Source organism: Telopea speciosissima, chromosome 7 (genome assembly GCF_018873765.1).
Source record: "Telopea speciosissima isolate NSW1024214 ecotype Mountain lineage chromosome 7, Tspe_v1, whole genome shotgun sequence".
NCBI lineage: Eukaryota > Viridiplantae > Streptophyta > Magnoliopsida > Proteales > Proteaceae > Telopea > Telopea speciosissima.
This window is the reverse complement of record NC_057922.1, coordinates 21,702,544-21,717,539: the sequence shown is the minus strand read 5'-3', so window position 1 is coordinate 21,717,539 and position 14,996 is coordinate 21,702,544. Positions and strand designations below refer to the sequence as shown.

Genomic DNA, 14,996 nt, shown 5'->3' with positions numbered 1-14,996 from the left:
GGGAGAGTAATTAAATTTTGATTTTAAAATGTGGAGATAGGATTCAAACCCATGTCCAAGCCATTATAAGCGCTACACTAATCCACCAAGGCAAGAAGAATCCCTTTATTTCTTGTGTACAGAAATATCTTCAAAAACTCATCAATAAAACAAGGGTGAGAATTCTCTCAGCAAGCGCATAGAAAAGTCCACTTATGAGGTGTAATAAAATAATACCCTTCATTGAAGGGCATTACAGACATTTCATGTAAGAAAGAGAAAGATAGACACAAAGATGCTAGTATACTATACGTCAATGGCTTAGAAACCTTTTCCCTTCAAATATACCATGTTGTTACGTTCAGGCTATGATTTTATATCTAAGCACGGTAGGGATTCTCAGGTCTACAAGTTCACAAAATTTGGATCCCCTCTGAGCTGCCATGTGGGCACATATTTGGGCCACATAAAACACTTTCTAGGTGGGCCATGCTGAAAACCATAAATAAATTCTCAGGGGAGGGGGGATTTTCAAATATTTGGAAGTAGATATATGAGAGAAATCTTCATATTTAGAAGACTGAGAAAAGTATAAAATAGGTACCAAGTACTGAAGCACACAGAACAATGAAAATAACCTCTGCTAATTAATTAAATCAAACTAAAAACTTTTTCACTACACACAGCAATGAAAATAACCTCTGCTCTGATAATTAATTAAATCAAACTAAAACCTTTTCTTTCTCTTCTTGTTAATCCCAAGTACATGATCCTTGACTTTACATGACACCTGTCTCTGGCCACACAAATGATAATAGCTACCAGCCTGGTTTAAGAAAATGCTAAGGTGAGAGGAGCTATGCACAATCACAAATTCTAAATAAAAGCAGTCCGACCCCCTCTCCTACTATGCCTGTCATATGCAGTGTTGAATTTGTCCACCAGTTCATTCATGGTACTGCACAAAAAGACATGATCATTTTTAAGGCAAGAAAACAAGGAGTATTCTGTATTTTGGTGATTGGTGATCATGCATCCACACATCGGGGTGGGGGTTAACTCTATGGCTCCATTTACAGTGATATAGGAACTACGAGAGCGCACACACACACAAAATCCCAGATAGCAGTGTAACAGACTTGTTGCTTTGAGACACTAAGAACCCCCATTCTCTTTTTTTTGGGGGTGTCAGTTGTGGGTAAGAAAAGAAAAAAAGAGAAGAAGATGCATCAATACCTTGCACAGTTGGTGAACATAGCAAGATAAGTAATCAAGAGTGTGTCATTGTATTCCTACAAGAAGACGAGAGAATAGACCTTCAGTCATCAAATATTAATTCATCAAAAGAAGCATTGACAAGTGTCAGACTAAGAAAATTCAAATAATCAAGAAAACCATCCAATTCTCAACATGAGAATCTTGATTTTTTAATTTTTTTCCATGATCATCGAAATCAGCTGCTAAATCGTGGACCACCAGTACAAGGTCCACTTACAGATTTTAGTTCATATAAGTTGACTAGGAACATTTCCGTCAACAGGAGTAATGTACTCACCATTAAGAAATCATCTTGAAATTTCGCTGATTCAATTGCAGGCAATCTTCTTAGGAGGCTTGAAACTTGCCTCAGCAATGAGTTCTCACAAGGAATATCACCTGCATTTCCATTAAGCACAAAAATCAACTAATAAGACCCTAGGGGAGATACTCTGCTACTCTACTCCAACTATTTGAGGTCAAATAGATACCCTTTTGCATGGCAAGAAGATAATGGTGAAGCACCCTCACTCTGCTGTTCAGCATCTTGATGGCACTATGTATACCAGTAAGATGTGCAGCCACTGCAATTAAAAAAAAACACACATGTTGGTTATATTTTGCGGTTCTGGTAGCCGATAGACAAGAATGAGAAGCATATGTGAAAGTAGAATTAAACACTGAAACTAAAAACCTTACACTGAGTTGCAGCTGAGCCTCCATCAGATGGTTTAAGATGTGCAACATGATCAACTGAGATTCGCTCTGCTTCAACAGTCTTCACATCAAAGTATTCAGTCAGTAAGCATTGCCTTGGGATGGTATCGTGGCATATCATGTATAAACAAGCAGAATAACAGAACCAGGGGGCAAAAAAAAAAGAACCAACCTCAATAGTATAGTTTGCACGAACAAAAATCAGTTGTGGAATCCCATCAATGACATGCAATTCTTGAGTCGTAATGATCCATTCCCACAAAATAAAAGGGTTAATTTTGAGGACAAATCTCAATAACAAAGTGACACGGATAATCTGGTCCTTACAAAACGAGTGAAGAATCTAACTTGAGGATCCAACAAGTCTCCTTAAGCCCACATTTCATGCTTGATATTCTGAAGTTATTATTTTACAAAGTACAATAGAATACATCTCTAAAGAAGATTACCAATAAAAAAGAAAGGTGCAGCTCAATCTTCCTTCTCATAAATATGGAAATAAAGATCCCATGCCAATTCAAGGAATCTTGGGGAAAATCACAAACATGAATTCTCAGAGTTCACTCCGTCAGCTAAATCAGGATTAAAAGTGAAATTGGGGGAAGAAAGGAATAATAAGAATAGGGCCCTGGTTGTTTAGAGGGGAAGGTGGGGTGGGATTATTGGGAAGATGGGACCCACATGTTGGTGGGGTTTTGTTGGGGTGGAAATGTGGAGGTAAAATTACTTTTCCCATGAACAGTAAAAAAAGTCGACTTTGGATAGCAGAGAGGGATTTTGAAGTGCCATATCAGCAGACAAAGCAATTAATGATGTCCCCCGAGCTTTTGCAAGTTTACCACCCCAAATTAACCAAACAAAGTTGGGGTGGGATTTTGAAGTGCCACATCAGCATTTTCCCACCCCACCTAAAAAAAGGTCGTACCCAATGCACAAGGCTCCCGCATTTAGTAGGGTCTGGGGAGGGTAGATGTACACAGCCTTACCCCTGTTTTCAGGACTTGAACCCGTGACCAAGCGTTCAGCAAGTGACCACTTGACCAACGTGCCAAGCACGACCTTCTTCCCACCCGACCTAAGTCCCCTCTAAACAAACGGGGACTAATGGATTCCATAAATGGGATCAAACAGTAATTCATTCTATAAAACTGCACATAGGGCTTTATAAGATACAAAACACATGTCCATAAAGGCTACATACCACTTTCGTATATGGTCACTGGGAGATCTTTTTGTGCAGGATTGATTGAAGGATTCAGAAGGACATACACCGGGCTCTCATTGATATCCATCAACTGTTACGAAAAAGATATTATAATCAGAATGGTCTCATTAGTTCCCATCATTAAACTTTTCTTTGATTTCATAAACTTGAGGCATATTAAACATACTATTCAATGAGATGTCATAGAACAAGTGAACCTGAGAAAATGTATACAGCAGGACAGACAACATTCAAGACAAGAATGACTAAATGTTCTACAAATCAATGTTTCATAAGGGGTTCTTTGCCATTTCCTTCCCCCAAAAAAGCAAGAGTTTTAGGTTATCCTGAAGCTGAAGGCTGAAGCATCAAATACCTGTGAAATATGAAAATGGTTTTTTTTTTATTAACCTTTTAATTTAGTAGAAGACATGGTTGAAAAAAGCCACTTCTAACACCTCCAGGAAGAATCTAATTGAAGAAATGAAAAATATTTGAAGCGAATTCCTATTAAGCATTGATAATAAATTATCTGGATCAAACAAAATATATACCCCAACAGTTTTCAAGTTAAAGACAAAGTCAGTTTCTCCACATTCTGTCATCAAAACAAACTCACAGTTTGTAATATAGGCTTTTTGAGTAGGATGACTACAGGTTCCACACTCCTTAAACTGGCACTTGTTGCAATCAGGGAAAGCTAATATACTCAACTCAACTAAGCCTTATTAAATGGGTTTGAGCTATATAAATCCTGTTTCACCCATTCAACCCTGCTTAAAACCATCTGTGTTGAAAATGCTCACGGTTACCTAAAATATAATACTGAACTCTTTTACCGGAATAAAATTTGGAAATAAGAATGTATAGGAAAAGACTACAAAAGGACTAGAAGCCTCCATATCCTATAACATCTTTCGCAACAACTCTGCTACCAGCTTAGTTCAAAATCTCACCGAAATTTCGGCCAGGCTGAGATGAGATGTTATGTTGAAATGAAAAAATGCAATATTTCGGGAATTTTAGGTCATCTTGAAATTTTGGTCTAAAAAATGCACTTTTTCTTCGAAATTTCAGTTATTTTGGTCATTTTGTTTCGGTATTTCAGTCATTTCAGCATTTTACACCCAGAAATGGCCAAGCAAAACTCATAGAAAAAATACAATATTTCAGCGATCTCGGAAATTTCGGTCTGGCCGAAATGGCCTTTTGGAACGAGATTTAATACTATGGCTACCAGATTTATTCCCACACATCTGGAATGTAATAACCATTGTTTTGCAGTCGGCTGCTGGTTTTTCGAATAAGACCCAAAATAATCCCTTGGTTCCTAACACACATTCAAAAAAGAAAAAAAAGCTTCTCTTTCTTATCTATAACCGGATGTTTCCAAGGAGAAACTTTTCTCAGTTAAAAAATGCTTGTGCAATGAATTATTGAGAATGAGAATTGAATTAGTTTTCTTTGGCCATAGCTTTTAGGGCATTTCATATGCATCTAATGGAATTTCTGAACTTGTGTTGTTATCTTTTAATTTCCATTTGTGCATCTTAACCATGTTTATGTCATGTTTTGCTTATGTTGGCAAGTCCATTGCTTTGCAGCTAGACTTTCTCTTTTGTAACCTTTGGACAAGATGATGAAGATTTGAACTTTCAGCTTTCATCGGAGTTGAGGAAATACAAACGTGGTACATCAGTGGTGTTTCTCCATCTAACAGGTATTAGTTCTGTGGAGGTGTTATTAGGGGAGTATCAAGAACTGTTGTGTGGCATGGCAAAAAGTGGGTATTTCTTTGCCATTGCCTTTTCTTTCTGTATGGTGAACTGCGGTACCCATGTACACAAGTCTCATGTTGCCATGGTTGTACGTTTTGGCTACCAAAAGATACTTGTGTCCACTCCCTGTAGCAGTCTTCCGTGATTGGACCCAGAAATAACACTCTTATAAAGAAATCTCACTTTGCTGGATCGAATTCAAGTGATGATGGCCATTGGATGTGGAGTGGATCACAAAAGCACACTGGTTGAGCTGCTTTTACAATTCCAATTTCTTCAAGTAACAACAGCAGCGTCGAGGATTTTAACATTGAAGGATGGTATCACAATTAATGGTCAGGAACATCCAGTTTCATTAGCTTTTAAGCATAAATCTGGTTCAGATCTGCCTGTAGGATTGTGATATTTTAACTCCCCTATCAGCTAACAATTCTGTCCATCCTCTATTTTATAGATTCCAAAAATATCCTAGTTACACTTGTAGTTCTTGTTTCTAGATTCTTTACAAATCCCACTGATATCCCAAGAAGGAAAGTGTACCTCTCAACGAAAAACTGTAAAAATTGAATAGCAGGGGTGAGAGAGTTAAATTAGTTCATTTATGTATAAAATTAAAGGAATATGAACCTGAAACTGTCTAGGTTCAAGTTAGGTTCCAGAAATGATTTCATGTTATAAAATTCTGCAGTGCAGAAAATTGGTGAACAACAAAATAAATTGAAGGTGGCAACTAGAAAAGAATTTCATCCACTCAAAAGCCTTGAAAGGAATATGGAGTAATTATTAAGAATCAATCAGGGCAGATTGAGTTTCTTTGCAGGCATGTGAGGTCTGTAATGTGATGCACCATTGGGAAGAGAAACAAGGATATGGAACATGGAAAGAAAGTTCCAAGAATTAGTAGCGGTGCTCAGCTATGATAGAATAGGAGAAAACAGATTAGGAATAGAAAAACAATAAGCTTGACAGAGAAACAGAACTATTAAAACAAGAATCCAAAAAAAAAAAGAAAATATGGCCAACGAAGCAGGGATTAAGGGAAGATTTTACATAAAATAATCACCTAGGCAGCCCCCAGGCCCCAAGGGTTTCAAATGGACTTGCTCCTAAGTTGAACAGTCATTTACAACCAAATCTGCTCTTCCTTTTATATGAGATAATTAAAACTCAACTACTAATATGACTTGAAAGCAAAAGACCTAACTAACCTTAACCAAGGATTCTCTAGACAGATCACATCGAAGCCACCAAATACACCCCTCAACCAGGCAACTCAATTTACAACAGACATTTTAGAAAAATATTCTCAGTTGACTTTAAGTTAGCAAAAACGGGAACGGTAATAAAACGGAGTTTTACGGTACGGGTTTTAAACGGTAAAAAATCAAACGGACGGTCAAATAAAACGGTCAAAAAAACAAAGAACGGTAAAAAACGGAAAACGGATGGTACAGGTTTTAAACGTTTGTATTTCAAAAAAACGAAACAAAAAAAAAGTTACTATTCTCATATAAATTGAGGAATTTTTATTTGAAATACATGCTTCTATTTCCGGTATCCATGCATTGACTTTGAGTTGAAGGTGATATCATGAAAAAAGTAGCCCTTCGAGTCATCTTTACGTCGGTGAAAGAATCAAGCTGATCAGAGTTCGGGAGAGAGAGATATGGTCAGTTAAGTCCAAGGACTTAAAAAACGCCAAAAAAAGGGGAACGCGTTTTAAACGTGTTTAGAACGGGAATGCTTGCCGTTTGCCGTTTTTTACCGTATGTTTGGGAAGCATACGGCAAAACGTGTTTAAAACTGTAAAAAAGGGGAACGTGTTTAAAACGGAATTTTAAACGCGTTTTTGCTAACAGACTCGAGAACCCCTTTAAAGGGTGGCAAATTTCTCTCACCAGTCACTCCCCTATTTTAAACAAAATACTAGCCTATTCTAAAACCTTATTTTATTTACAGTTGAAAAAGAAAAGGAAAAAATATAATAACGTGAAAATTTAAATAAACTAAAAATAGATCACTTTAGAGTATTTAAGAACAATAAACAGAGCAGATTTCAATTATGGGCTCACAAGGGCTCTAGTTTGAAAAATTAAATTCTCTTCATAGCTCAAGCATTATGGACAAAATTTGTCAAGGAAACAGTAATATTAATCTCATACTTTGTCTGAATTGATTGCTTTGGGATTTCATAGGACTGAAGTAGAGTGACCTTCTCCCTAAATCTGGACCTCATCCGAGTGCTGTGGAGGAAGAACCAACCCATCGTTTTGAATTTTTCCGCCTCTGGTTTGCACTAGAGGTTGAAGATGATCTCTCCAACCCTCCTCTTCCCACGATTCTTGTTTCCTTTATTTTACTAATTTGATATTTCCCTTAATACCCCTCTTTCTCCTTTACTCCCCTTTGTCCTTATTTTTATTTTATTTCCTAGTTTACCCTTTCCACTAGCACGGTACAAATCTATTGCTTTTGTTTGGGAGTTCTGAATAATTACAATTCTGCCATCCCTTATGATCTTCAACTTATTTACAAAATTGCCATTCTCCTTTAGACATTGAGTTATTTACTATTCTGCCACTAAAAATTGGATTTGAGTGTTTCTTTGCATGGGTGAGCCCATAAGCAACCCAATCAGGGTTATTTGAACCCGGGCCTGCATTAGGGTGTTGATGCAATATGAACATGCATATGATCAGACCATAGCGAAGGGTGTTTTACTTCAAATGGTGAAGGGTGTTGACACTGTAGCTCGGTCAGCATCCATCCTTGATTGTATGAAATCATCGATCATACCATGATCGTCATTGATCGAATGGTATGAAATTCGTGACACGAAGATCGTTGTTGAATTAGCAACTTGGAAATATAAAATCAACTGGTTCACTCAAGAAATCAACCGATTTATTCTCTCCCACAAGTAGATCTTCAACGATCAGCGACGTCATCTCGTTCCCATCATTGATGGCTCGTCTTATGCTTCTTCCACCCTTTGCTCAATGATTCAGATTGATTTGTCAAAGGAAGAGTCCATAAGATGAGATGTGACCAGCAATCGGTTCTTGAATTCCTCGCATTGTCGTTGAGTCTCTTTGAGATTCTCTTGCATAAGTTGAAGTTGTTGACGGATAGCCAACAAGAGGGTTGGATCCATCGGCCAGGTTTGTGTTGATACCCAATTGATACAATCTGTAAGTCCAGATTTTGTATCTCAGATGCAAGCAGGCCCAATGATCAAATATGTGATCAGATCTAGATAAAAGAAGCAACTGCGTTGTTAAGGGAAGAAATCAGATCGATGGAAAGGGAAGGGGAAGAGAGATGAGATCAATCTTCTTGGGTGTTATTAAGGGAAGAAATCAGGTTGATGGAAGGGGAAGGAAGAGAGATGAGATTGATCTTCTTGGGAGGAAGAAGAGAGAAGAAATCAGGTTTGGGTTACCAATCCCGTATGCACTGTTTAATAGCACAAAAACTCTTTAAAAACTCATATTCTTTACTCAAATCATCTCTAATTGATGGGGGGTGTATTACATATAAAGACCTTCTAAAATTCTTAATTTAACCCATAATAGGACTCCTATAGTCCTATTCACTCTAACATAAATAAAATAGAGAAACTCAAAACAGAACTCTATCTAGCTATTAGGTATTCTAATCTAACTCAATCACTCAAACACTCAACTTAACTACTAATCCCCTGTACTAAGGGTGTCAAAACCTAAACCGAACCATTCAAACCGGTCCGATCCAGCCCGATTGAGCCCAAACCAAACCAAACTGAGCCATTATTGGAAGCAGCAATGATCTTGATGTGGTAATCTTCAAGAAATCGATGAGCCAATCAATTGAAAGAAATCCCAGCAGCTTGTAGCACTGTTGAGATCGATTTGAACAAAATTAGGGTTTGGATTCAAAAACTGATGGAAGGGGATGGGGGAATGGAATGGGCATCTCACCCTAGGCCTCTCACCTATCCTATCTCAGGATTTTAACATTGCATAAGCAACTTTTCTATTCATTCAAATTCGTGTACAATGTTGGTCACCCTTACAAACTTATATAGAAGACTCAAAACTAGACTTAGTCACCAAAAAGGAGAGGCCTAACCCAATCCTTAACTAATAAGGTATCCTAAATAGACTAGGAAAGTGAAATAATAAAGAAAACAGACTCAAAATATGACTCTAACTAAACTAATGAAGTAAATCCCGTTTTCCAACTTCCTACCCATATTCGAGGCTTATTAAATTGGCCAATTTACAAAGTAAACCGATGGGATCAAAAGCCCAACACCTGCATAACCCAACCCAAAGCTTATTTCCACCAAAGTAAGCCCTCTAAGTGACTTATCTACATCAATTCTCCCCCTTTTGCAAAAAATTCGACCTCGAATTTTGCAAAATGGAGGAAGCAACTTTGTGTTGTAAACATCCGTCTTCAAACCCTAACAGTACTCGGGCAACTCTTGGATGTTAGGAATGTAGTCTTCAAGGCGTGGAGCTTTCTCTTCAAAGAACTCTAGTGGCACGATGAACTCTATGTGCTCGACTTTGAAATCAGCAGTCATGTCCATGGGGTCTTCTACTGTTGTGTCTTCAACTTTCTCTGCTTCAAACTCTAACTCTTTAAGTTCTTCTTTGTCGCTCATAGTCTCCGCAATAGTTTCTTCAACCACCTCGTCAACTATAGTGCCAAGTTCTTTACTTGCTTCAAAGACGAAGATGAGAGAGAAGGGATCGCACAAAAGAAGAGGGGGGGGAATCGCACACGCACCAGCCCACAGGCTCTCAAACACAACCAATTCAATTCATCTTTTCAATCTAAATCTTAATAGCACGGTTACACGTATTTAAATAATAAAGAAACCCAACATGAAGAGAAAATCTATTATAATTTGGAAACTCAAATTAATTAGGAAACTAAATCCTAGTATCTATCTCCTAAATAAAATAAAAGACTACATGTTAATCCTAAAATATAAATAAATAAAGTCCTAAAATATCCAACTAGACAAAAGACCCAAGATAGGACATGGTTCTCGATCTAGGTTCTCAAACGGGTCCGAGCCAACCCATGGCAGCGATATTAACTGATGCGGAACCTGGGTCGGAATAACCCTATTGGGTTCACCTGTGGACACACCCAATTATCACAATTGAAAAGAATGGCAGTTCTGTAAATATCTTAAAATTTGAAGGAGAATGGCAAGGCTGTAATTAATAAAATAGGAGAGGATCACCTGGTAGAACAAAGGCCAAAGGACACAAAGGGTTTATAATTATTAGCTAGGGACAAATAAGGAATGAATTCAAATAAAGGGATAAAGCATACTAAAGGCAAAAGCATGGGGGCATAACTGGAAACTCAAAGGCAATAAATAAATGGGAAGAGGTCTACCGTCTTCAACCTTGCGACTTCTTCTCCAGCGGTAAACCAGATCCATAGCAGGAAGGAACTTCTAGAGAACTCGGATTGGCTTCGGATTTCAGGTGAAGGATTGCAACGCAAGATTCTTTTGATTCCCACAACCAATGACTTGAAACAGCAACTCAAAGGCTCACTGTATTCAACTGAGACAGTAATTGGCGGAAAGATGAAAACCAGATTTGAATTCTGAAAAATCTGGTTATATATCACGAGAGGTTCAGATTCCAGGACTTTGGTCGCCTAGGGAAAGGGTTTCACACTCCAGGTTTCAGGAAGAATAGAAAGGATACGAGAGAGATCGAGCTCTCTCACAGGTTTCACAAATCACTAAACAGAGTACCAACAGAAAAAACAAAGAAGAAAGGTAAGGGAATGAGAAGAAGAAGAAGAAGAGAAGAGGGGGTTTCACTGGGATGGGAAGAAAAAGGAAGATGAGAGGGAAGAGATCGCACATGCACCGGCCCCCAGGCTCAATTCGTCTTTTCAATCCAAATCTCAATAGCATGGTTACATGCACTTAAATAAAAAAGAAATCCAATATGAACATGAAACCTTTCTAATTTGGAACCTCAAATTAATTAGGAAACTAAATCCTAGTAGCAATCTCCTAAATAAAATTTAAAAAAAAAACTACATTTTAATCCCAAAACATAAATAAATAAGGGAAATTATCATCGCCACCCCCTAAGTTAGACCCTTATTTCAATGCAACCCCACTAAGTACCCAAATATCAAAATAAACCCAAAATCTAACGGGGTTAACTGTGTAAAATGCAAATGACTAAAATACCCTCTACACTAAAACACAAAAAACCCAGCCCCACCACACTTTCTTACCGTTGGACTTCAAACCTGTGAAGGAAAATAGGGCACCCGACCTCCATCTTCCATCCTTGCGACCAGCACACTGGGTAACCTGCAACTGTCCGGCCAAAACTCAAAGTACAGACCTATTCTATCAAGTCATCGTAAAACCCGTCACTGTACATCTTCCTCTTCAGTCTTCTGTTTCAAAACGAAAGAAGAGTTTCATTTTGTCTCTCTCACTGTCACTTCTTCTTCCTTTGCTCTGCTCGTCCCCTCGAAAACCTCTCAACCCCCAACCCATTTCAGTTTTGAATCTAAATCTCTCCTTCACCGAAACTGATGGACAGGTGGGCACAAAACCTCTGAAGAACTGCTGGAGGTGACAACATGGGCTCAGCTTGGCATCCATGAGAAGCCTGTAAGCCACAATTTGGTTTGTCACTGATACATACTAAAAAACTCCACATGTTTGTTTTTTTTTTTTTGTTCTGCAGGTGGGTTCGCTGAATGTGGACGGCTACTACAATTGTTTACAGTTCGATATCAATGCCTCAATAACAAACTGATCCATCCATATTAAGTCTCTATATTGAACTTTGTGTTGCTAAGAATTTGAGGAAATTATAGTAAACAGTATGAGATCTCCTTGATGGAATTCAATCTCCACTGATTTCATATTTTCATCAAAGTCGTGGCCATGTCTAGAAGAACAGTAATTTTGCAAGCAATTGCACTGGAAGCAGTTCCTGTAGGGCTTGATGTAAATGCATATTCCAAAGAAACTGGTGAAGATATTGGGCTTCTTTAATATCTTGATTTAACATGGTTCAATTAGACTCCAAAGACTGAAGGATAATAAGCCAACTGGGAAAAATCAAACGTCGCCGGCGGTAAAGGTTCAGTTGAAGTTTGCAATTCGCCAGAGACGTTTGTCGTCATCATCCAACTCTGTAATGCGTCTTCTTCCAATTCCAGCATATCCCATAAATCCCTATCCCTTTTACTCCCGCTTGTGGTTTCAGCCACCGTTTACGTGGGCCAAACGAGATGGGTCGACACCTTGCGGTTGTCGTCGTCCTTGTGTGGCTTCTACTGTTCCTACACTACTGACTTGGGTTCCACCTGCTGATGGAGTGGGGATTGATTTTGGGGTTCTAAGTTCTGATAATCAGGGAATGAGAAATTGAGCTTCGCATGGGCACCACAGAATTTAATGGCGGCTTTATCGTAAGCCATGGTAGCTTCTACCGCAGTATTGAAGGTTCCAAGCCAAACGCGAACTACACGATGAGGGTCCCTAATCTCCGCCGCCCATTTGCCCCATGGCCGCTGTCGAACGCCTCGATAGTTCTTCTTTGTATACTTCCTCCGACTCTTCTTCTGAGGTTGTGACACTTCGAAGAGATTGCAACCATTCACCTCTGTTCTCCGATTGCAGAGGTGAAGGCTTCTTCATTTGATTGAGGAAGAAGAAGAACTTGCTTCACTTGTTTTAATTGGAAGGGTATAATAATCTTTCAGACTAATATTATCTGCTGACATCACCACTTAACAACATTATATGTTAACCCAGATAGATTTTGGATTCATCTTGAGATTTGGGTACTTAGTGGGATTGCATCAAAATAAGGGTGTAACTCAGGGGGTGGCGATGATAAAATCTCAATAAATAAAGTCCTAAAATATCCTACTAGACAAAAGACTACAGATTGGACCCGGTTCTCGATCTAGGTTCTCAAACGGGTTCAAGCCGACCCATAGAAGCGCTCCTGTATCAAACCTATTCACCATTTTCCAAAAAAAATACCAGTTTTGTGCAAAGGATTCCCAGTCCTACCCCATTTACATCCATGATCCATTATACAAAGAGTTCAAGCTAGGAGTAAATGATTCTCAATGCACAAGATGGGGCTTCATGGTTTCGACAAAACACACCATGGAAGTTTAGCTTCAAGGCCTTATTAAGGATATAGATTCTAGTTACATATTCTAATTCCCCAATTATTATATGCTTGGGAACCTCTACAATCGCACTAAAAGGCACTAGTCCCCATATCCATCCATTTTGAGACCGTAAACTTTTTTTTCTTTTCTTTTCTTTTTTAGGGGGAGTGGGGGGTGGATAAGTAGTTTCTAGCCCATGAAATACAAAATAAGCAAATCTAACCCTTTAATAATTTTAATGTACTAAGTACTAATTGAGAATTCCAATTCCACCATGTACTGCAGCAGCTGATTCAGTCCAACAAATAGAAAACAGTCATACTTAATGAAAATCTAAAATAAAATTTCTAGAACTCACAGCTTTGTGAATGCTCATGTCCGATTCCTGTGCATCGCTTCCCGTCGAGTACCAACCGAGAATGTAGAAATTAGGGAAAACCTTTTTATCTAATTCATCAAACAAGGACAAAAACGACACAAAGAACCATGAAACTCAAAACCCTAAAAGTATTCAAATAATAATGGTGTAAACTGACAAAAGCCCAGATGGATAAAACCCATAATCAGGTACGAGAAGAGTGATTTAAGCTCTCGTTTATACATACAGAGTTCTTGCTTCTTCTCGAGGAATGGACGGTCAAGGGAATCGGTTGATGGGTCATAGAGGAGCTCGAAACTGTTGAAGATTTCAACTGTTCGTCCTCTCTGGACTCCGATGACGCACCCGAAAACCCTAGGGGGTGAAGATGGAAGCGACGACGATGCGTCTCCGTTGGTTTTGGGAGGAGCAAAGTGTTCTTGCGACTTCACTCGAGTATAGTGATCAGAGATATTGACGATCACCAGAGGGTGGAGCTTGAATGTGAGTCCGCTGCTCGATGACGATGCCATGGAGGATTGTTAGTCTGTGCTTCGACGCTTCAACCAGTTTCGTTCCTTAGAGAGAGAGGGAGAGAGATTGTAGCAGACAGCCTTGCGTCCAAAGCAAATCACAGTGGGCTCTTAATGCGAGTGAGGCCAAGGGTGTCAATCGATTCAGCTTCGGTTATTCGGTTCGGTTTAAGAAACCGAATGTATAAACTAAAATCGAAGCAATAATGTGAATACATTTTCAAAATCAAAACCGAAGCGATCCGATTTGATTCGGTTTGGTTTTTTATTCATTTTAATTTGATTTCATATTTGATTTAGGTTCTATTTTGAATGTTTGGGCCAACCATTTTACATCTTCACCAATAAAATCCTTTATTTATTAGAAACACAGTCTACTAAACTTTTCCCAAACACTAAAATGAAAGAGAAAATTACTTAAACTTAGACACCTCTTGTACTATGACCTAATTATTTAGTCTTTCCAATATTTAAAACAATTATTTAAACAACCCTTGTAGTTTATCAATTTTTTCAAATAACCCTGTCTGTTAGTCAGTCACCGTTACCATGAATTAAATTTAATATCTAAACTACCTTTAAAGTATAATGAAGTGACATATTTACCCCTTCTTCTTCCTCTTCTTCTTGCAGCCAAAAAAATAAAAGAAACCGGCAGCCACGGCTGTTGTTTCAAATACCATCAAGGGTTTGAAAGTTGTACACGATTACTTGTCTTGCTCTCTCTCTCTCTCTCTCTTACACTCTACTTCTGTCTCTATTCTTTGCTGAATCGGAGCTTTGATTCTGCTTTTCCGACGACATTTGCAGAGACGACATTTGCAGAGACGGAATATCTAAGTACCTTTCACATTGATAAGGAGTCTTTGGCTCTTACTTCTACTTCTCCTCTTTTCATCTTCGTATTGACATGTGTTTTATTGGATTGAAATCCAGAACTTAATTTTCTGAGGAAGTGGATGCCATCACTACATTATTAATTCATCACC

At 38.4% G+C, this 14,996-nt stretch overlaps 1 protein-coding gene across 1 annotated transcript; it reads right to left on the bottom strand.

Moving 5' to 3' along the window:
- Positions 1-664: 664 nt before the first annotated feature.
- On the bottom strand, positions 665-14,117 carry LOC122669474 (COP9 signalosome complex subunit 6a-like). Its single transcript, XM_043866242.1, has 9 exons — positions 13,722-14,117; positions 13,475-13,563; positions 3,155-3,248; positions 2,126-2,187; positions 1,936-2,014; positions 1,728-1,820; positions 1,535-1,635; positions 1,216-1,271; positions 665-937 (listed from the first exon to the last, which is right to left on the bottom strand). The coding sequence occupies exons 1-9, from the start codon at positions 14,005-14,007 to the stop codon at positions 856-858; spliced, it is 942 nt and encodes a 313-aa protein (XP_043722177.1). The 5' UTR covers positions 14,008-14,117; the 3' UTR covers positions 665-855.
- Between the last annotated feature and the right edge of the window lie 879 nt (positions 14,118-14,996).